Below are 19,829 nucleotides of genomic sequence, written 5' to 3' on the forward strand. Positions count from 1 at the left end.
GGGCAGCTTTGCTGCATCAGGTCATGGGCAGCTCACCATCATGGAATCCACGATGAATTCTTCATTGTACCAGAGGGTGCTTGAGGATAATGTGAGGCCATCTGTCGGAAAGTTGAAGCTCAACCGAAGGTGGACCTTGCAACATGACAATGACCCTAAACATACCAGTAAATCCACCAAGGAATGGCTGAAAAGAAAGAAATGGAGGGTTCTGGAATGGCCAAGTCAAAGCCCGGATCTAAATCCCATCGAGATGTTGTGGGGGGATTTGAAACGAGCTGTGCATGCAAGAAACCCCTCAAACATCGCACAGCTGAAAGAATTCCACATGGAGGAGTGGGCAAAAATTTCTCCCAGTCGATGTCAGAGACTGGTAGACAGTTATAAGAAACGCCTACTTGCGGTTGTTTCTGCCAAAGGGGGCAATACCACCTATTAGAGCCAAGGGTGTACTTACTTTTTCCACATGCGAAATTTGCATTTATGTTTATTTAAATTATACAATGGACTACAAAATGTAAATATTTCATGATATTTGTTATATTATATCACCTTTATCTATCAATATTGTTGAAATGAAGATCAAATAGCTGTATGTTGAAATATGTTGAAAAAGTCAAAACTTTACATGGGGTGTACTTACTTTTTCACGTGACTGTATGACATCTGCAAAAGCAGGACAACTCCCTACCACCCGCAAGGAAACGGCTCATGTGAGCGTTTCAACAGGACTATGCATGACCTCCTGCGATCACTGCCTCCAGCAAAGAAACGGGTGTGGCCGAAGTGTCTCTCTGAAGTAATATATGCGTACAATTGCACACCACACTCATCGACCAACTATTCCCCCTACTACCTCTTCTTTGGGCGGGAACCTAGACTGCCTATTGACCACCGATTGGGACTGAACGAGGGGCAGGATTATGGCACGGTTGGTGATTGGGTCACCGATCATTACCTAAGTTTGAAAGAAGCTTTCAACCTTGCATCAGCGAAAACAGAAAAGGAATCATTGAGACGCAAAAGGTTGCACGATCGGCATGCATAGGAGACCAGCTTGCCTATTGGTGCTCGCGTTTTCTTGAGAGACCGGAGTCATCAGGATCGTCACAAGATTCAGGACGTGTGGAGCCATGTCCCACACCACATCATTGGACGACCGGACCCGGATGGACATGCCTACTTGGTCGAACCTCTTCAGGGTAATGCCATTCCAAAGACAGTGCAGAGGACTGACATTCTCGACGCCAGGGACATTGTCGATGACCTCCATCAAGATCCTCTGTCCATTGGAACAGATGATGCTCCAGAGCGACAACAAGAGAACGCTGAGGTCGTTGACAATGCTTCAGAGGATGAAACAAGATATGCACTCTTCATTAGTCCTGCTACAGATCCCATAGTGGGCAGAGATGCGAGTATGGCAAGTGATCAACCTGCTGCTTCTGACATCAGAGTACATGAAGGACTTCGTATGATAGACACAGCAGTGGAGCAACCTATCACTTCAATGGAGGATGAGGATCCTGCTACTGCCAGGCAAGACGTTGATCGTTGTGAGCTAGGGACAGAAGAGCAGGCTCCAGCTCCAAGAAGAACTACTAGATCGACAGCAGGCCAGCACAGTAACATTTATCATGAGCCTAGATCAGTTTTAGCAGAGGAGTTCCAGTGCGCTCAATCAGTCGATCCGAAAATTCTTGTGAATTTTAGCCAAACCCAACTCCTGTTAATGCAGATGTTGTCTCAGATTAAGTAACTCTTACTGCAGAGGAATCTTGTTTGATTGTACCGATAAATACAACTTGTATTGTAAGTTTGGTTGGCGGGGTGCCAACCAAGCAGCAGGGGAGTGTGTAAGTGATTAATTTTGAGCATGCACGCTTCGTGGCATACGTCACATCCTGGTTGAAACAGATTTAGCCTCCTCCCATGCGCCTTCTCCCATACGTCACATCCGGCATGTTCGAAACGCTGCCGCCATTTCGTTGTTGGGCGCATAGATTGATCATCGTCAGGAAAACGGGAGATTTAATTGTTTGCTGACGTGAGATTCGGACGGATCGACCAACATTCTCATTTTGCTCTGTACCCTGGTCAGACAGGGGTAAGTTCCTTTAGGAATACCGAGATTCTTTATGATTACTCACGTCATTGTTGTGATGAAACGAATATGGTTATGTCTTAACGAGCAGTTTATTCAATTGTAAACGGAACTGAAACGTACATGATTTATGTGATCTATTCTATGTGAGTACAAGTTATCGAGTTTGTTTGTGTGGGTTAGTCACCCGTGTTGATTTGATACTATTAACTAATTTAACAACCCTCATGGTCTGTTACTGAATTTGTTGGTTGATGTTAGTAAAGAAAGGGGTTTGGTTGTCCAGGTGTGCCTTGGTGCACGTCTTGCGATAGTATGTACACATTGTCTGCCCCTGATGTATCTCATGGGTGCACAATCGTCTAGCCTGTCGGACTTGTATTTGGATGCATCTGTGGTTGCATACTCGATGTATTTATTGTAAACATTGAACCATTATAATTTATATCATCCATTGATTGAGGTATTTAATCTGCTACCTCCAATGTATCTTTGCTGAATAGTGCTTTTGTATCTTTTAGGGTTCTTTCATTACCTGTATATTCGAATACAGCAAGTATCAACTACCATCCTGTGTCTTGCTTAATTCTTCCCGCGTCACAATACTTTAATGGAGATGAAGAACAAGGGCGAGGGTAGTGTGGGCTGCAACGTTGACACACAGGTACTGGACTTTCGGACATGCGAGAACGGTGGGGTGGCAGCGTTGACACGGGTATTGGACGTGGAAAGGTTATGGGGGATAGATAGACAGTCTATTAATCGATACCATGATCTATGTACTTCGCACATGCGAATCGAAATTTTTCAGGGTTAAGCTTCAGTTCTATTAATATGTCTGTCTCTGTCTGCCCTTACACAAGAAAGAAAACCAGAACGGCACTCAGTAGAGCGCATACCTCCATCAGGCTGGACATTTTATGTAATGAGCCAGACAAAGGTTCGAGATCAAGTCTTATTTTCACATCCACCCGGCAATCGTCATTCCTGCCAACAACAACAACAACAACTCATAACAGTTTACGTTTTGTATCCCACTGATCAAGACCTGAACCAAAATCTAATCGACTTGTTCTTGTCACTTAACCAACTCATCCACCAAGTCTTGTCATAACTTGTCCACAACTTTTTGAAACATCATGCAAAATATATCGTTTTTGGCACCATTTCTCAATGGTGAATAATCACTTTCAAAAATTTTAAATTGTTCTATCTGGATCCGGATCCGGATCTTCACCAAAATCTAATCGATTCGTCCTTATCATACACCCATTCTCTCCACCAAATTTCGTCCGAATCCGTCCACAATGTTTTGAGATATCGTGTTCATGAACAAACAGACGGGGGTGAAAACATAAAATCCATCTAGCGGGGGAGGAACATGTCGGAATCGTGCACTTTGTGACACCTTTTTGAAATTTGGCATTATGTTTGGGCCAGGCACGGGATTTTCAAAAACCACTGGCTACAAGTTGGCGCACCCCCCTGGTGGTCGGTAGCTGCAAACTTCAAAATGGCCGCCAATAGGTACGAAACAGACAATATCTCAGCTTCTACTGATCATATATCTAAGTGTAATACCACTTTTTCCATGTTTTCGAGTACAGATAATCCATTTTTAAAGAGTATTTTAGGATTTGAGGTCATATCGGGAGTACATACGGCATAGCGATTGTGAACACGATTAGTTTAATCTCTACATGAGAGAATTCCACATAGCTATTTGGGCGGCGTACACGCGAACAGATCGCTGTCTCCATCGATCTTGCCAAGGCCGTAACAGCTATCGGCTCAAAATCCTTTTAACTGTTGATTTGGTAGTTTTTACAATGAAGCAAACACGTTTCCTTCAGTTGAAATGGGTTAGAATTCTCTCAAGCAGGGATTCAACCCGTGTCCCTATAAAAGGTCTTGTCCGAGGTCACCGAGTTCGATCGGTGCAGCTGTGCAGCGATCGGTGCAGCCGTTTGTGTGGCACCCGGGAAAGCAACATCGTCACAATGAGAACAATGAACGTTATGCGAACACGAATGTTATGCGAGAGTCCAAACCTGAGAATGCTGGAGACTAAAGCTGATATTGGGAAAACTAAATAGCCTATTTTACTCCTGGAGATCCCAGGATTACCCACCCAAAATATCGTTGAGATCGGTTCAGCAGTTTTTACGGTACCTTCGAACAGACAGACGGACGGACATTTGGTGAATTATAGTAAGATTATAGTAAGATTAACCTGAGAATTAAACAGCAATTACATAGTGCATCGTTGATTTGGAAAGCAACTACTCTTTGACAGAGGTCAAAAGGTCAACTCAAGGTCAGATTCTAAAATCATCAATTTTCAAATGAAAAAAAAGATTATTTTTTTTGCCAAAATCAAGATTCTCTGCTCACCTTCACTCTTTCATTCCTCTTTACTCCCGCCTCTGGGACAATCTCTCACTCCCTTCAATCCCACTCCTCCCTCCAGATCTTTAAAACAGCTGTTCACCACCATCTCTTATCTTCCCCCATCCAAAGCCTTGATCTTTTCTACCCCCGTTAAAACACTCCAAATCCACCTCTTTAAATCCCCAACTTCTTTCCTGAAATTCCTCGTAGTGAAATGCCTCGTAGGAGTGAGTCGTAGTGTTCTTTATACCGTGTAATCTCCTCCCTCCTCCCCAGCCCTCCGCCTTCCACAGATCTACCGACGTCCGTGTTCTCTTCTGTTGTTGTGCTTGTGTGCTTCCCTCCCTCCCCCTCTTGTCTCCCGCTCCCTTCATTGCATGTTTTATGTGTCTGTGCATGTTTTCATGTTCAATGTGTTAGCTCTTCCACGAGCCTCGATTCTGTATCAAAAAAAAAAAATCCTTAATATTCATCCGATTAACCTGAAAATGAATGAGCAATTGCATAGTACATCACGGAATTGACAAACCAACTATTTTGGGGTCAAAAGGTCAAAGGTCAACTCAAGGTTAAACTTCTAAAATAATCAGTTTTCATCTGATTGAACCGAGCTTTGATTAAGATCGTCAATTTAAATCATAATGAAATGGCCAATTTGATGAATCCATGGCAACCTTTATTTTACGGGAGGGGGCAGTGGTGGATTTTGCAAGTATAGTCAGGTTCACGATGTTTTTTCGTTCAAAATCATGGTAGATTAACAAACCTATACATTTTTGGAAACGTTATAAGTTTATAACATGGAAAATCTGAAAATCAATGTTTACATTTGCCAATTCCGACCAATTCGATTCGACCAATTCGACCAATCGACCAATTCCATTCGACCAATTCGACCATTCGACCAATAGCTTCGATCGACCATTCGACCAATTCGATCGATTCGATTCGATTCATCGAATTCGATTCGATCGACCATTCGACCAATTCCATTTGCCAATCAATTTGACCGACCTTTGCTTGTGTGGAACGGACTGTGAAAACGATGCGGACTATATTGTCGGATACGACACACAGGACAGTGATGACGAACTCTAAACGGTATATTCTGTAATCGTGTATGTTTGATGCCATTGACTGCCTGTGTATATTTTGTCATTGACTGCCTGTGTAGATGTGAAGTTATACTGACTGCATGTGTGTATATGATTTTGCTGACTGCCGGTGTATGTTTGGTGATATGAATTATTGTGACACATTTTGATGTTATTAACTGCCTGTACAAAATGATAACATGTATTTGATTATGCAACTTATCACGAATATAAAGACAGTATTTTGCAATTCAAAACCTTTGATTCGTGTCTCACCATTCCCCATAGCACTAATTTGATACTTTCATTGGATTCCTTGTCCCAGAAAATATAGGTTTAGTATATCTTAAAAAGTTGTTAGGGTAATTAGAGGCAGAAATAGAACAAAATATGTATTTTACAGTGGCCATTTTGAAAATCCAAAATGGCCGCCATACAGGTATCTCTCCAAATGTAAACATTGATTTTTAGTTTCCTTATGCTATAACCTTTCCAAAAATGTATAGGTTTGCTAATCTACCATGATTTTGAACGAAATATAATTAATTTATTGACAGTGAACCTGACTATCATGCTCTGCACGATGTCCTTCTCATGTTACTCGGCAAAAATATATATATATAAATTGACAAGCATGTTTATCACTCCGGTTCGTGTGTGTGTGTGTTTCTGTGTGTTTGTGTGTGTGTTTTACGTGTGTGTGTTTTAAGTGTGTGTGTTTTACGTGTGTGTGTTTTACGTGTGTGTTTTATGTGTGTGTGTGTTTGTTTGTGTGTGTTTTACGTGTGTGTGTTTTACATGTGTGTGTTTTATGTGTTTGTGTGTGTGTTTTACATGTGTGTGTTTCTGTGTTTGTGTGTGTGTGTTTGTGTGTGTGTGTTTTACGTGTGTGTGTTTTACGTGTGTGTGTGTTTTATGTGTGTGTTTGTGTGTGTTTTATGTGTTTGTGTGTGTTTTATGTGTGTGTGTTTGTGTTTTATGTGTGTGTTTGTGTGTGTGTTTTACGTGTGTGTTTCTGTTTGTGTGTGTGTGTGTGTGTGTGTGTGTGTGTGTGTTTCACGTGTGTGTGTGTGTGTGTGTTTGTGTGTGTGTTTTACGTGTGTGTGTTTCTGTGTGTTTTACGTGTGTGTGTTTCTGTGTGTGTGTGTGTGTTTCTGCGTGTGTGTGTGTTTTACATGTGTGTGTTTGTGTGTGTGTTTGTGTATGTGTTTTACATGTGTGTGTGTTTTACGTGTGTGTGTTTTACGTGTGTGTTTTACGTGTGTGTTTTATGTGTGTGTGTGTTTCTGTGTGTTTGTTTGTGTGTGTGTTTTACGTGTGTGTTAGTGTGTGTGTGTTTGTATGCGCATTTGTATTTGTCTGTCCGCTCACTTATACTTGCCTACAGGTCACAATTTTAAACCGATCTTCACGAAACTTCAACAAATGGTAGAGTTGGAGGTCAGACAGAAAATTATTTATTGTTGAGGTAAAAAGGTCAACATAGGCCAAAGATCGACCACAATTTGCAAATTTCTAAAATTCTCAATTTTCATCCAATTTACTTGAAATTTGGATAGGATTTACATATCGGCTAACTGAATTCAACCACCAACTATTTTCGAGGTCAACATAGGCCAAAAGGTCACCATAGGCCAAATTTCAACACAATCGAAATGGTTAGATTTTGGTGAAGATCCAGATCTGGCTACTTTAAACTTTAAGTGATTATTCACCATTGAGTGATAGGCCTAAAACCGATATATACACAATATCTCAAAAAATTAGGGACGGATTTGGACGAAACTTGGTGGACAGGTTGTGTGTGGGTGACAAGGACAAATCGATTCGATTTTTATGAGAATCCATATCCGGATCCAGATATACGATAATTTTTTTTTTAATGATTCTTCACCATTGAGCAGGAGGACAACAAACGACATACAGCATGATTTTCCAAAACGTTGTGGACGACTTAAGACCTGGTGGATGAGTTGGTTGGGTGGCAAGAACACGCCGAATAGATTTTGGTTCAGGTCCGAATCCAGATATGACCCATCAGTGGGGTACAAAACATAAACTATTCAGCCTGGTGGAGGTATGTGCTCCCTACCGAGTGCCATATTCTACTTTAATGTTTCGTATGAAACCAGAATTGAGGAAGTTTGCTCATTTATTCCCCAAGTTCTGCTTTTGCAAACCACAAAAATTCCAGCACAATACAAGGCGCACCGACTGCACGTACCGAATCCCTCTCACAGAGCAGCATCTTAACCTCCCCTCCCCATGCGTTCTCCCTTACCTCCCCTCCCCATGCGTTCTCCCTTACCCCCCCCCCTCCCCATGCGTTCTCCCTTACCTCCCCTCCCCATGCGTTCTCCCTTACCTCCCCTCCCCATGCGTTCTCCCTTACCCCCCCCCCTCCCCATGCGTTCTCCCTTACCTCCCCTCCCCATGCGTTCTCCCTTACCCCCCCCCCCTCCCCATGCGTTCTCCCTTACCCCCCCCCTCCCCATGCGTTCTCCCTTACCTCCCCTCCCCATGCGTTCTCCCTTACCTCCCCTCCCCATGCGTTCTCCCTTACCCCCCCCCCCCCCCTCCCCATGCGTTCTCCCTTACCTCCCCTCCCCATGCGTTCTCCCTTACTCCTCATTGTTCCCCACACCCATTGTTTGTCCAAATCTCGCTCTATTTTGTCCTACAAGCCTCCTGCTGCCTGTTGGTGTTCTCCCCTATCTCTATGATCATTGTCATGTTGTCCAAAAATTCTGCATTAACATGTGATATTAGTTCTCCAACCCTCATAAAAGAACAATTATTTCTGATGTCAAACTATTGTCATTTTATCGATAATCATGTTAATATTGGCAAGGGCTGCAAGTAGCAGGGGGAGTAGAATGCGTTGGCGTGTTTTCTTTTCACGTACAGTAGATCAACTCGAATTTCCTGTATGGAGAGATTTTATTCCGTTCAAGGTTCAAGGAAGTAGTTTGGTTTTGGCAGAGACTTCTGTATCCCACCACAAACGAGACAAACAAGTCATCTCCTCGAGTACGAGCAAAGGGCATTTGAGACGCTCTCGTCCGGCTCAAGCTTCACATCCACGTGAGAGTATTTTCATTTTTCAATACCACGTTTATTTAAATTTTTATTATTTTGGATTGCGTCATGTTTTATGGGATACTTATGGAAGTAAATGTGACAAAATTACCTCTTTTGTTAATTTAATTTTCTCATCTACCTGTAGGAAATGAAGTCCATTTGCTTCGTCCTCCTCCTGACGTTGTACACGGTCAGCTCAGATCAATGTGCGTGGAGCAAGTGGAAATTCGAGCATGGTGAGATACAGTGTAACCCACCTGGGGGTCGTGCATGTGACCTGGGGGATCCTTAGTAATGGCCGAAGTGAAATGCATTTACTGAGTAAGTAATCGTCCAATGATAAGTACTCGTCGTTTTCTGCCACCAGAGTTAACTTGTGACGACTAAAATATAGAAATCAGAAACATTCGTGTGGTTGCTGAAACATTATGAACATGGGAGGATTGACGTAAACCTGGAGTGGAGTGAGATACAAGTGATTATTTTTAGCCCCCGTTGGACTTAGGCCGAAACGGGGCCTTTTGGATTTGGTCTCATCCGTCCATCAGTCCGCAACCATAAATCGGAGATGTATGCACAGATTTTGCTTATACTTGGCACAAAGACAATACATGACGGTGAAGGAGCTGGGGCTCCCACGTCGATCGGAAGAATGGACGCGACAAAAAGCTGGAATTCATCCGAGTTGCTTTAATCAAACCAAACACTCAGGCACTCTGAAAAGCCCGTTTATCGGGCAGCAATATATATACATATTATCCCGGAGCGTTTTCCCAGGAAAGGCGAGAGGGGGCGTGGCCCAGCGTCCCGACCGAGGCCTGGCAAGTTGAGCGCGGGCCTGCCCGGGCGTCCTGGACGAGCCCGGCATGGTGATCGCTCCGCGTCCTTGATAGGTGCAAGGCGATTGTGAAAACCCAGCGGTAGCCGCTACACACGTCCCCCCAGAATCGACTTGCACCGGCAGGGTCAATTTGAGGGGGGTCCTGATGACCCGGCCGAAGCGACCCCTGGCGGGTCGTGGGAGGGGGTCCGGTGTGGTGGTGGGCGGTCGAGTGGGGGGCACCGTGGACGGGGGGCGGCCTCGCCGCGGCGGAAGGGCCACCCGTGGTGGGTGGTCGACGTCCACGTGCGCCGGCTTGAGGCGGTCCACCGCAATCCGGTCCGACCTGCCGCCGATGTCGATGACGAACGACTTGTCGTCCCGTCGCAGCACCCAGAAGGGCCCGTCGTACGGCGGTCGGAGTGGCCCCCGATGTGCGTCGTGACGCACAAAAACATACTCCGCTGTGCGAAGTGCTGGGGGGACGTAGGACTGGGGGTCACCGTGGTGGGATGTTGGCACGGGGGCAAACCGTCGGGCGGCCTCCTAGAGGTCCGAGCGCTGGTGAGCTGCGGACCAGGGACTGGTAGCGTCGGGCACGAATTCGCCCGGGACGCGTAGCGCCTGGCCATAGACAAGCTCGGCGGTGGATGCCTGGAGGTCCTCCTTGGGGGCCGTGCGGAGGCCCAAAAGGACCCACGGCAGCCGGTCGGCCCAACCGCCGTCTTGAAGGCCGGCCATGAGCGCGGCCTTCATGGAGCGGTGGAATCGCTCGCACAACCCGTTTGCTTGGGGGTGGTAGGCCATAGTACGGTGGAGCTTGACCCCCAGGTTGCGGGCGACCGCGCCCCACAGCTCGGAGGTGAACTGTGGTCCGCGGTCTGACGAGATGTCCGCCGGTGCGCCGAAGCGGGCGACCCAGGTGGCGATGAAAGCCTGCGCCACGTCGGCGGTGGTGGTGGAGACGAGGGGAACGGCCTCCGGCCACCTGGTGGTCCTGTCCACCATGGTGAGCAGGTGTGTGAACCCCCGTGACGGGGGGAGGGGGCCCACCAGATCCACGTTGACGTGGTCGAAACGTCGTTCGGGCACGGTGAAAGGTGCCAGCGGGGCCTGGGTGTGTCAGTGGACCTTGGCCCGTTGGCAGGCCGTGCAGGTGCTGGTCCAATCGCGGACGTCCCGACGAAGGCCGTGCCAGACGAATCGCGCCGACACCAGCTTCTGGGAAGCTTTCCGGCCCGGGTGGGAAAGGCCGTGGAGGGAGGCGAAGATGCGGCGTTGCCAGGTGACGGGCACGATGGGGCGAGGCTGGCCTTGGGAGACGTCGCAGAGCAGGACAGTGTCCGCGAAGGGGATGTCGGCCAGGCGGAGGCCCGTGTCCGCTGCCCGGAGGGCTTGCACCGTGGTGTCGGTGGTTTGGTCCGCCGCCATAAGCGCAAAGTCCACGCCCAGGTGGACCGCGTTCGCGCTGGCCCGGGAAAGACAGTCGGCCACGGCGTTGTTTTTGCCGGCGACGTGCCGGATGTCCGTGGTAAACTCCGACACGGCGGAGAGGTGGCGCTGTTGGCGGGCCGACCACGGCTCCGTGACCTTGGCCATGGCGTAAACCAACGGCTTGTGGTCGACGAACGCCATGAAAGGTCGGCCCTCCAGGAGGTGGCGGAAATGGCGGACGGCCAGGTGTAGACCGAGGAGCTCCCGGTCAAACGTGCTGTATTTGAGCTCGTTCGGCCGGAGCTGCCGGCTGAAAAAAGCGAGTGGCTGCCAAACCCCGTTCACCCATTGCTCATGTACGGCGCCCACCGCGTAGTCGGAGGCATCCGTGGTGAGGGCGATGGGAGCGTTGAGCACCGGGTGAGCGAGCAGTGTTGCGTCGGCGAGGGCCCGCTTTGAGCTTTGGAAGGCCGCATTCATTGCTGCGGACCAGGCGATGTCGTGCTTGGCCGGCTTGCCCCGGAGGGCTTCGTAGAGGGGCCGCATGAGTTGAGCAGCGCGGGGCACGAAGCGGTGATAAAAATTCACCATTCCCAGGAATTCCTGCAGGGCCTTTATGGTGCGGGGACGCGGGAACGTGGTGATGGCCTCGACCTTGGTTGGCAGCGGCACGGCCCCGTTCTTGGTGATGTAGTGGCCCAAAAAATCAACGGCCGTCGTGCCGAAGTGGCATTTGGCCGGGTTGACGATGAGGCCGTGCTCGCTGAGGCGCCCGAACAATGTTCGGAGGTGGAGGAGGTGCTCGGCCCGGGACGTGCTGGCGACGAGAATGTCGTCCAGGTAAACGAAAAGGAACGGCAGGTCACGCAGCACGCCGTCCATCAAGCGCTGGAACGCCTGAGCCGCGTTCTTGAGACCAAACGGCATCCGCAAGAATTTGAATAAGCCGAACGGCGTGATGACTGCCGTTTTAGGGACGTCGGCCGCCCTGACAGGTACCTGGTGATATCCCCGTATGAGATCAATTTTCCAAAAAATGACCCGTCCCGCCAGACGGGCGGAGAAGTCTTGGATATGCGGGATCGGGTACCTGTCGGGGGTGGTAGCGTCATTGAGACGGCGGTAGTCGCCACACGGGCGCCATCCACCCCCCGGCTTTGGCACGATGTGCAGTGGCGAGGCCCACGCGCTATCGGAGCGCCGCACGATGCCGAGGTGCTCCAACGCGTCGAATTCGGCCTTCGCCACGGTGAGCTTGGCTGGGTCGAGGCGGCGGGCCCTGGCGTAGACCAGCGGGCCCGTGGTTGGTATGTGGTGCTCGATCCCATGCCGTACTGCGGCGGCCGAAAACGTCGGCCGCGTGAGGGCCGGGAACTCCGTGAGCAGGCGAGCAAACTCGTTCGCCGCCGGGACGGCGCATGCCAGCTTTATGCTCCGGCGCGGAGCCAGCGCAATTTATGCTCCGGCGCGGAGCGGAGCCAGCTCCGGCGCGGAGCTGCTCAATATGCATACCAGGGAGCTGAAGGTTTCGGCGTTGATTAAACGACGCCGTTGGACGTCCACCAGCAGTCCGTGTGCGCAGAGGGAGTCGGCGCCTAGCAGAGCCATGGGCACGTTTGCGGTTACAAACGTCCAGGCAAAGCATTGGCCGCCGAAGCAGAGGGTGACGTTGCGTGGGCCGAAGGTGTGGATGGTCGATCCGTTGGCCGCAACCAAGGAGGGGCCGCAAACCGCGGATTGCCTGTCCTGGTCAGAGGCGGGTATGACGCTCAGTTGGGCGCCGGTGTCGCACAGGAAGCGCCGTCCGGACGCTTTATCCGTGATGAACAGTAAGTTGCCCGTGTGGCCGGCGCTCATGGCTGGTAATGAACGCCGGCCCGGCCGTTTCCCGGCCTGCCGAAGGTGCACGGGGGTCGGCATGTCCGGGCCTTCTGTCCGAACCTGGCATGATAGTAACACCACGCTTGGTCAGGTGGAGGCCCCGGTCGTCGTGCTGGAGGTGGTCGGCTCGGTGTAGCGGCCGCCAATTGCGTCGGCAGTTCGGTCGTCGACCGTGCCGGGTGCTCGGGCGCCATGGGTGTTGCGTCGGACGGCGGTGGGTCCCATGTCGCTGCTGCGATGCGCTGTCCTGCGGCGGAGATCTTGTCGGCTTCTCTGGCAAGGGCCCAGGGATCTGTGATCGTCGTGCTTGCCAGGGCGAGGCGTACCGGGTTAGGCAGCTGACGGAGGAACAGCTCCCGGAACAGGAATGCCGGAGAGTGCTCGCCGAGCAGTGAAAGCATGTAGTCCATTCGCTCGGAAGGGCGCATGTCGCCGAGCTCGGGCAGGTCGAGCAGGCGCCGTGCGCATTCCGCCGATGGGAGGGCGAAAGCGTCGAGGAGAAGCTTCTTAATCGCGCCGTATTTGTCAGCGGCTGGCGGGCTCTCGAGGAGGCTCAGGGCGCGGGCCGCGGTGGCCGAACCGAGCGCTGCTACCACATGGTGGAAGCGGGTGTCGTCGGCCGTGATGCCTCGCAGGGCGAACAGGGAATCCGCCTGTGCGAACCAAACCGCCGCGTGAGCCTCCCAGAAGGTAGGCAGTTTAAGGGCGACTGCCGTGTCCATGTCGGTAGGTCACCAATGAAGGAGCTGGGGCTCCCACGTCGATCGGAAGAATGGACGCGACAAAAAGCTGGAATTCATCCGAGTTGCTTTAATCAAACCAAACACTCAGGCACTCTGAAAAGCCCGTTTATCGGGCAGCAATATATATACATATTATCCCGGAGCGTTTTCCCAGGAAAGGCGAGAGGGGGCGTGGCCCAGCGTCCTGGCTGCGGCCTGGCAAGTTGAGGGCGAGCCTGCCCAGGCATGCCCGGGCATGCCCGGGCGTCCCGACCGAGGCCTGGCAAGTTGAGCGCGGGCCTGCCCGGGCATCCTGGACGAGCCCGGCATGGTGATCGCTCCGCGTCCTTGATAGGTGCAAGGCGATTGTGAAAACCCAGCGGTAGCCGCTACAACGGTATACATATGCACGTCATTTTGTTTCACGATGCGATCAAAGATAGCCGGCCGGCGGCCATTTTAGTTGTAAAAACCCCGACGTTGAACACGTCCTCGACCATTTCCCGGAAATGCATATGCCGGTGTTGTTCAAACTTGGCACACAGATAATGAATGACGGCTTACATATGCACGTCATTATTTTTCGAGATCAGACCCAACATGGCCGACGGCCATTTTGTTACTTAAACGTGTCTCCATCAATTTATCGCACATGCGTGGTCCGATTTTGTTCAAACTTGGCACAAGCGCAGTACATGATGGCTCATACGTGCCCCTCACTTTATTTTGCGATCTGAATGTAGCTGCCCTTTAAACAAGTTTCTGATTTGAGGTATTAACCAATTTGTGGGGAGGGGGGAATTTAAATTGAGTAATATACTTGAACATTGTATTGTGGGAGCTGTGCTCGCACGATAAAATCGGACAAAATGGACGACGCCAGGAATTAGGTTTCTCTGAGCTATTTATTCCCAGCTCACTCAAACGAACTCCAAAGCACTGAATCAGCCCATCGAACGGGCGGCAATATATATCAGAAACTCAACACACAAAAGCCACGCCTCTCAGGCGGGGCGTGGTATGCAAATAGATAAGCCACGCCTCAACGGGGCGTGGTATGCAAGGCAGCGTTCGCCCGGTAAAGGCAAGTCTCAACACGCCCGGGCGAGTCCGGACACGTGACCGCTCGCCGGTTGCGTCATCGGCCGGTGCAGGGTAATTGTGTCATGCTACCGGTAACCGCTACAGTATAACACAAATCGACTTCAAAATACTTCCAAGAACCATGATATATTTCGATATACAGCATGAGAGGGCGTGGCCTGTTAGAGGGATAGTATCATGGTGAAGAAGACTGTCAATATATGACTATGTAAGTACGGGCCCGATTGCGGCTGCTTTCTACGGTGATCAATAAAGCCTCTATCTCCTAAACTGTGACTCGGTCATATTATTACAGTGTATAAGCGTGTTTGGTGCATACGACTGCTTCAACAGCGCTAAACTTCTGGATTTTTTCCAACAATCTTTAAAAACCATTATTTTATTAATACTGAAGGATATACCCGAACACTGTGTGGGGTGTCTTGTTCTATGAACTCGCTATCTACTCATATATATATATATATATATATATATATATATATATATATATATATATATATATATATATATATATATATATATATATATATATATATATATATATATATATATATATATATATATATATACAAAACCGAAAAACACGGTCCGGAATCCGTCTGTCCGTCGTCCAGTGACCCGTCAAGCTGTGATTATGTGTCTATTAATACCGCACTGTTTGAACACCGGTTGCTTCCTGTCTATTAATTAATTATGCATTGTTGGAATATACCTTTCGACCCTCTAGACTGCTGAGATCCCTTAGACCTTTGAAGACCATTTAAGTCCCCCGAGACCCTTAAGACCACCACCCCGGAAGCCCACGAAGACCCTGAAAACCCCGAAGACCCTTAAAGACTCCAAAACCCCAAAGAAGCAAAATAACCGGAAGACACAAAAGGCCCTGAAGACCCCAGTAATGCTGTGAAGCTGTGATTATGTGTCTAATAACTATGTGCTGTTTGAACGCCGGTTGCATCCTGTCTATTAATTCTGTACGTCTATTAATTACGTATTGTTGAAATATACCTTTTGACTCTTTGGACTGCTGAGATCCCTTATACCTTTGAAGACCCTTTAAGCCCTCGAAGACCCCAAAAGACCACAAAGACCCTGAAAACATGAAGACCCTTAAAGACTCAAAAGACCCAGAGGACCCAAAATAACTGGAATACCCCAAAAGACCCAAAATACCTCAAAACCCCTTAAAGACCCAAAAGACCCCAAATCCTCAAAAGACCCCGAAGACCCTAAAATACCCTTAAAGACAATGACGACCCAAAAGACCACGAACACTTAAAAGACCCTGAAGACCCAAAATATCCTGAAGACCCATAAATACCCAAAATATCATAAAGACCACAAAGAGGCAAAAGATACAAAATACCCAACAGTCCCAAAATACCCAAAATACACCAAAGACCCAAAAATCCCAAAAGACACTGAAGACCTTTAAGACCCTTTAGACCCATTAAACCCCAAGACCCTCAAGACCACTTTTACCATTAAGACCCTTTCAATACTAGACACCGTGAGATCCTTTCACCCTTCCAACCTTTTGTACCCTTTAAGCCTTTACACCCCTTAAGTCCCTTTCGACCCCTTAGACCTTAACACCATTTAGACAGCTTACACCCTTCAGACCGATTAGACAGCTTCGACCCTTGACCATTTAGACGTTAGATCTTTACATCACATAGACCTTTTTTGATAACAAATAAATTACAAATAAATAATATCACCAACATTAGAAATACTGTAAATTTATACAAAATAAATGTTTGTATTATGATTGGTGTAAATCATAACAATGCAGCAACTCAACTTCAGCCAGGTCATTAACCTCAGTTTGAACAAGCCTGTGCCTCTGCAGCGACGTGTGGTGAGGTGAGCGTAGTGAGCCGAGCCACGCTAGTCTAGTATATGTAGTAATCATTTTGGAGGCTGGCAAGATGGCTTAGACTTAAGAGGTATATACACTCACCTCTAGGCTTTCTCTAGGCTATCCAGCCTGGGTTTGAATCCTGGCCCAGCTATATACTGTCATCCTGGTGTCTCACAGGCATGGTGATTCATCAATGTGTGTGCCGTCCCTCGGATAATGTTAAACAGGTGTCCCATGTGCCAGCATTCGTTGGTGGACGTTAAATACCCCATGATGTCCTTCACGAAGAGTAGGCGACCCATCGCCGGCATCATGAGCAAATTACAAATTCCTGTCCCAACTACTGCTGGGGGAGTGATGGGAAAACCACCCGGGAAAACCACCCAGGAAAACCCCAGGCCTAGAAACTGCATTGTCATAACCAACGCTCTGCAACACAGGGTGTGTTACATCAGATCGGACCGGAGAGGAATCAATTTGGAGGGACATCATTGTTATGCGATGTTATCATTGAAGTGATAGCCGGCGAAGCCGGTGTTGTGAATGAACGCGTATTATGTTGAAAAGCCAGATTTTGCTGGATACTTTGAGAATTTCGAAGCTTTGACGCACCAAATCGCTCCATGGAGGCCGCCATCTTGCGGATGCGGAAGTATGCATAAACAATGACGAAAACGTTCAATAGAGGCTATGGCTTCGCCGGCTCATTGCGGCTTTGCAGTCGGGTCATATTAATAAATATTTACCTCCACCACTGAAGGTGGCCGGTGGTTAAGTTTTCACTCCCGTCTGTCTCTTTGTTTGTCTGTCTGTGAGCATGTTATCTCAAAAGGTTGTGGACGGATTTGAACTAAACTTGTTGGTCTGGTTGAGTGTGTGATAAGGACGAATTGATTAGATTTTGATTCAGGTGCGAATTCAGGTGCGAATCCAGATCCGGCCTATCAACAGGATACAAAACATAAACTGTTCAGAATGGTGGAAGTACGCTCTCCACCAAGTGCCATATTTTAGTTGGGACATGTTTCGCTTGTACTGTAGTTAAATGTACTTCCTCTTTACATGGAATGCAGTAAAATCACATTCTGACCTCATTCACACTGTTAACTTGAACATAAAATAATTTCTCTTCACAATTTTGTCTTCATTTGGTCATAGTTGAAATCAGGTACACACCCTCCACATCAATAGCTTTTCTTTTTGCTTTAGTTTTCACAAATCGAGCTTCTTCTGCACAGTCAAGCACGAACGATGAGTGTTTTGTAAAAGAAATCCGGAGCACCCTTCCTCCTTTTCTCAGTTTTATTACTGCAATCACAACACCCGACTTAGATAGTGCATCTATCAAGATTTCTTTATAAAAAAAAACAAAAAAACAACATTATGATGACATTAAATTGTATAGTTGAATATACATCGTTGTTGCAGTAGTTTAAAATGCTCTACAAACATGGTAAAATCAGAAAGTGTAAAATCAAAAAGTTTTTGCCAATCAGAAAGTGTCTAAAATTTGAGTGTGATTTTTGATTTCGCCAGTGACGTCACATAAATGATCTAACCTTAATCCAAATGACGACTTACATAAAGAAACAGTGTATTCCGAGCTCAGATTCCGATACTGATTCCTCCGTCACTAGCAACTCCGAAGGTTCTCAATATATTGACACTGATCATTGGGATTTAGAAGAAACCATTGGAGACAAAATTAGTGATTGAAACACTTTTGGGGGAATTGCCCGTCCTCTTCCACAATCCCCAAAGGAAGAAACGATTGGAGACAAAATTAGTGATTTAAACATTTTTGGGGGAATTGCCCGTCCTCTTCCACAATCCCCAAAGGAAGAAACGATTGGAGACAAAATTAGTGATTGAAACACTTTCGGGGGAATTGTGGAGCCGTACTATTTTGAGCTTTGTGTGGGCGATTGAGATGAAGATGGTCTGAGTGAAGATCGTGGTGTTGGTTTTGCACATGAAAACACCGGTCACATGTTCACTCTAGATTGGTGGGTTTGTTCTTCGGTTCAATTCACAGTGTATGCAGGATTTTGTATTAATTGATACATCAGTTATGTTACTCCAGAAGAAATATGGCACAGACAATGCCCAAGCACACGGTTGATGGGGGATTGTGGAGGGGGGCAGGTAGAGGGTGTGTGATGGTGGTGGGTATTGTGGGGGTGATGGTTGATGGGAGATAATGGGGAGTGGTAACGGGGGGAGGTTGTGGGTGGTGTAAGATAACGGCTTTATTCGTCAGGCCATAGCTGCGAGGCGTACTCTTGAGAGATTTCACATGGTCCCACTAGTCACAAGGGCACATGTTATTTCACAAAACACGGTACCAAACACACACACACACACACACACACACACACACACACACACACACACACACACACACACACACACACACACACACACATGATGGTGGATACTTTGACACCTGGAAGGGCTCCATTCCTCTTGAATTCCCCTTTATTCCCCTTCCTCATTAGGTTCCTCTTTAAAAGCAAAGTCAACTTTGCACAGGGTAATCACTTGGCTTCTTTGGTGTTGGAAACTTTTTGGTGTTTTTGTCATCTGGTTAGACAAACTTCTTGATATTCAGAACAATGTTTATGCAAACATGTAGAAATTGCAGCTTCTTTTGCATGCTTGTGTTTGATTATATGTACTTTAAACATGAGAGCACGCAAGCAATGGCAATCCTATAGCTGGTGTGAATCCTAATAGTTTGAGATTGCATGTTGGGGAATGGGTTTTCAGAGTACTGTAGTCAAGATAAAATTGCTTTTCATTTTATCAACTAGCATGGACTAGTTGAACTTCAATCAAAGAACTTGCTTGAGGAATGCTTCCTTGTGTGCAGGAAAGAAGTACGAAGACAACGAAACGGAAACGTTTCGCCAGCTCATCTGGGAGTTTAACTTGCAGAAAATTGAGAGGCACAATGCCTTGGCAGATCGTGGTGTGCACAGCTTCTACTTGGGAATGAACCACTACGGAGACCTGGTGTGGCATGGGATCTCTCTACGCTGCTATAGGGACTTTTCCTGGGCATAATTTACGACTCAATTCACTTATTATTATTACTAGTGAAAAAGCTGTCCTATAGAAGGGTTAATTCCCCCGGAATTGGCGTATTTCAGTATGACCGCCCCCACACCATGACCCGAGATCCCGAATGCAAAAACTATGACATACATTTTTACGTAGAGAGAATTGGGGACTGTCCCCACTTCGAAACCTCCGAACTATAAATTGGATTTTCCTGCCTAAACCCGAACCGTGCACAACCTTGAGTACAACCACCAGTTTTCAACTCGTTCTG

The 19,829-nt window shown here is 47.7% G+C and overlaps 1 protein-coding gene across 3 annotated transcripts in view; it reads left to right on the top strand.

Annotated features, from left to right (window-relative positions):
• Positions 1–19,829, top strand: part of LOC137439739 (cathepsin L1) — a 93,962-nt gene that overhangs the window by 52,052 nt on the left and 22,081 nt on the right. For all 3 annotated transcript variants that reach the window (XR_013621358.1, XR_013621359.1, XM_078768183.1), the window contains exons 2-4: positions 8,497–8,673; positions 8,816–8,906; positions 19,368–19,510. Coding sequence is in view for 1 of the 3 variants with exons in the window: in XM_078768183.1 (XP_078624309.1) it covers positions 8,819–8,906; positions 19,368–19,510 (231 nt within the window). In the remaining 2 variants the exon portion in view is untranslated. The remainder of the gene's footprint in view (positions 1–8,496; positions 8,674–8,815; positions 8,907–19,367; positions 19,511–19,829) is intronic.

This window comes from Myxine glutinosa, chromosome 14 (assembly GCF_964187855.1).
Source record: "Myxine glutinosa chromosome 14, kmMyxGlut1.1, whole genome shotgun sequence".
NCBI lineage: Eukaryota > Metazoa > Chordata > Myxini > Myxiniformes > Myxinidae > Myxine > Myxine glutinosa.